We start from the raw sequence: 4,281 nt of genomic DNA on the forward strand, positions 1-4,281 counted from the left end.
ATTTCCAATAGAAAATATTCCACCAAAATAATTTTCCGCCAATAAAATGTGGCAACACCATCCCACTGAAATGGACCAATTTTCATAGTTATTGTATAGACTTGAGCTCGAATCAGATATCAGTTTTTGCTGCAACAAACTCACATATTCGTGAAACAAAAAATCTAAATTATAGCAAACAGATCAGATATAGCAGATGGGAAATCGATAGAATCATCTAATGAGAAGACAGAATTCTCTATTGTCGTCCAAGAAAACTCCTGCAACGCAAGCATCATAAATCTGAGCTCTAACATCAGTTCAGAGTCATCACAGCTTGTCAAGTTCATTGGGTTTCAGGGTCTCTTAAATCATCATTATCCATAATTGACAACGTAACTCCAAGCAATACACTAATTCACTCCAATTAAAGCACGGACAGTACAAAACTTTGAGCTTAAACTAGGTTTAAACAAAGAAAACAGAAATCATAAATAAAAAACACAAATTAAGCCGACGAAGCACCACTGCGTAGAGCTTGATGTTTTGATTTTCGTGGTGCCAATTGAGTTTCAGGCTGCAACATTGAAATGTTTTCGTCAGTATGACATGTTTGCAGGGGGAAGGAATTTGATACTTTAGATTTTGGTTTAATCTAATTTAAGCTAGCATCCAACAAACAGGCCATGCAAACTCTCTTTTGTAAAATAAATAGATTTGGATGTTCATGACCTCCATAAATAAGCAGAGTGATCTCAACAACGTCAACACAAATTAGTTTTTAAAAAAAAGCCATTAAAGATTGATGAAATTCCCAAACACTTCACATTTCGCATCATTATCTATCAAATCTTTACCAAATCTGTAATAAATCAGTAGTGAGGCGAGAACAAGATGTTCAACCATTGCTAAAAAGCCATGCATGTTCAAAATAATTCAACAGTGACTTACTTGAACATCAGCTTCATGAAAGAAAATCATTTAAAGGCAATTGAAGTTGAACATCAAATAACCTTGAAGCAGGTGTTTTTGAAAAATAAAAAATAAAGAAAGTAAAAAGAAACAAAGCTGAAGACTACAGCCTGAAGATGACTTACATTTTCGCTTTCAATTATGAATTGATTAGAGAAACAGAACTGGTTCTAAAAATTTACCTCCTTCTTCACACTTTCCTCTTTCTCAGACAAAATTAACTCAATGTGACAGGGGCTAGACATGTAAGCTGCATGGAGAATATCGAACCACAATCAAATACTATACAAGCAGCGGCTCTTTTAAGTAGGCTACAAAAAGTATTGAGATGACTCACGATTGATCCGCCCATGAGCACGGTATGTCCTACGCCTCTGTTTCTGTGCCTGGTTCACTTGGACATGACTTACATATAGAGCATCAACATCCAATCCTTTGACCTAGTGAAAAAAATGACATGAGGTAAGTGTCTAACCTTATTTTTGTTTTTTGAACAACATTAAGTAGACAAGAGAGTTATTCCATTAAATAGAAATGGTGTAGAAAGTAGAAATGAGTTATTCCATTACATCAGCGTTGCTCTCTGCATTCTTAAGAAGGTCAAGAATGAACTTTGCAGATTTAACTGGCCACCTTCCCTGCCCATTGGAATGTCTAGACTTTGCTTGGGCAGTTCGGCCAACACCACGACAGAACCTCCGGAAGGGAATAGCCTGCTTATGGGCAAGAACATCTTCCAGATAACGTTTTGCCTTGACCAATGGAAGCTTTCTTATTGCATGGGCAGTTTCACGGGTATTCTGAGGACAAAAGAAGAATGATTAGGAATATGAGGACTAAAACAAAGTTCACAATAGAAAGCATAAAGATTAGATTGGACTCTCTGCATAATAAATATGAATTATGGGCAGATCACACTATTTTATCCCAAAGGAAAACAATCACCAGCAGTAAAGAACCAATCCAAAGAGAGTGAAATGCCTCAAAATAGGACTAATGTTATGTTCTAGCCTGTTTATTGAGCGATCATTTTTGTTAGATAAATTGGTAGTAATTAATCTATTTTGACTACAGCAACCTCAGCACGCGTCTTATCGCAGAAAGCAACTAGAGGATCACACTTGGCCATTAAAATGTTGCTATCATAATAAATTAAGAGGCCAATGTACAATGTTACTGTTCCATACTACTCGGAAGACGCCAAAAACTTGAAAATAAGAAGAAAAAAAAGATAATCACTATCAAAGTCGTAAAGAGAAGCGCTTGCTTTATCAAATAAACGAACAAATTAATCAAAGAAGAAGAAAAAAATCAACAAATGGATCTACGAACCTTGAAATGCACGCGAAGATCCGACCCACGGGCCTTGCAGGCTGCACAAGGGTAAAACACAAAAAGAGAAGAAAAAATACGAGATTACAAGTCGTGAAAGAAGAAACAGGATGGTGAAACTAATCAGATATCCCCATCCACAATAAGAAACACAACATGAGGAAAGTAGAACATCGACAGACACATGATAGCCGAAAAAGCTATTCAGGAAGCCACATATGACGGGAAAACAAAAATTATCAAAAACAAAGTTGACAATGAAGAAAAAGAATGTTCCTGAAAGAATTAACATTTACCCTTGGTTGGATTTTCCGGTTCTCTCGAGTACTTGACCTGCCATAAAGCACAAATGCTTACAAAGCTACAAATCTGAAAACGATACAAAACAGAGAAAGTAGCGAGAAAACGAAGGAGAGAAGATTTCCTACCATGGTTGCTCCGGCGCTGAAGTCACAGCACGTCAACGAGAGAGCAAGACTGACCGAATGAGATCTCTGTTCTTTAAAAATCCTAACCCTAAAACCTCAGTCCGGTCCAGTTTTTTGGTTTATCTTTTGGCAACCTTAACCCGGGCTTAAACCTTACAACCCATATGGGTTCCATTAGGGGTGGCATCCAATCAGCCAAGTTCTAACTTGCATGTGTTCGAGATTGGTTTTATCTGAATACTTTGAATTCGAGTTTCAGCTCACGCTTAAAAGTGGAATCAATCTTAAGCTCAAAAATTTTAACCAAGTTTGAGTTTGAGTTCGTGCTTGAGCCAGGTTAGAAATTTAACCAATATTTAAAATATAAAATTTAAAAAAATATAAAAATAAATAAATAAAATATTATGATGAACTTAATACCATTAAACTTCAAGTTATCACAAAGAAGTCTAAGACTTTACAATGGAACATACTAATGTAAATAACCAGATTAATAGACCTAAAAAAATAACAAATACCTCCATCATTAGTGTTTTTTCCGTTGACAAACAACAACATTAGATGTCGAAGGACCTAAAAGGGCTGAACAATTGATCGTCTTTGAGGTTTGAGGTAAATAAAAGCAACTATTAACTAACTAAAAAGGGAATTGACGAGAGCAATTAGAGTAAAGGATTTTTTTCAGCTCATGAGCTAAACTTCCATTTTAAGCAATTAAATGTTCCAAGACATTCAAGATCTACAAATTAATAATTTTAAGGCTTTGTAAAACCCTAAACCCTCAGAGTTAGTAATACTAAGTTTCCTTAATTTTAAAATTAATTATAACTTAATAAATAATGACTCCTATTAATTAATTTAATGACTTATTAATGATTATGCAATTCATTCTACTACTTATTAATTGATATTAAATAACTTAATAATAATTTAAAATTCATTATAATCAATTAAAATTAAATTTTAAATTATTATCGATAAGTCTTATTCATAACTAATATTATTGATCATTATTGCCTTAAATTATTGAGTAAATTAAATTAAAATTATTAATTATTTTGAGATATACATTATTTATATAAATTTATAATGATTATTATTCTATTAGTACTTAGTACTTAATTAGTTATTAATTATTATTTCTATTAGTTATAGATATATTGTTATAGCTAGTTACTATTATTATCAATAGTTATTGCTCTAAATTAAGGATTAATACCAAACTAATAATTAGTAAATATTTTAAAAATATTTATTATTAATATTAAATAGTAATAATCATCATACTTAATAATCACTATAGCAATATTACAACTTAATGATTATATAATACTTCTATTATGTATTAGATAATAATTATAAGTTTATTCTAATTATTAGTTATTCTTATTCTTAATTACTATTATCCATGATTATTGGTCTACATTATCAATTAATCCATCCTTTACAATAGATTATAATAATCTATAATCTTTTCATAATTATTTGCTTAATTTGTAATATGTAATAACTTAATAGTTATCATATTGCATTGCATGGATTGTCTAAGATAGAGCAAATGGTCCCTTCC

The 4,281-nt window shown here is 32.2% G+C and overlaps 1 protein-coding gene across 1 annotated transcript; it reads right to left on the reverse strand.

Annotated features, from left to right (window-relative positions):
- Positions 1-258: 258 nt before the first annotated feature.
- On the reverse strand, positions 259-2,781 carry LOC137966077 (large ribosomal subunit protein uL22y). Its single transcript, XM_068812549.1, has 7 exons — positions 2,712-2,781; positions 2,580-2,616; positions 2,284-2,324; positions 1,521-1,751; positions 1,289-1,391; positions 1,134-1,201; positions 259-556 (listed from the first exon to the last, which is right to left on the reverse strand). The coding sequence occupies exons 1-7, from the start codon at positions 2,712-2,714 to the stop codon at positions 488-490; spliced, it is 552 nt and encodes a 183-aa protein (XP_068668650.1). The 5' UTR covers positions 2,715-2,781; the 3' UTR covers positions 259-487.
- Positions 2,782-4,281: the final 1,500 nt, after the last annotated feature.

Source organism: Aristolochia californica, unplaced genomic scaffold (assembly GCF_029961685.1).
Source record: "Aristolochia californica isolate CCGP_79_NKW_82.1479 unplaced genomic scaffold, dmAriCali1.0.hap1 SCAF_5, whole genome shotgun sequence".
Lineage (NCBI taxonomy): Eukaryota > Viridiplantae > Streptophyta > Magnoliopsida > Piperales > Aristolochiaceae > Aristolochia > Aristolochia californica.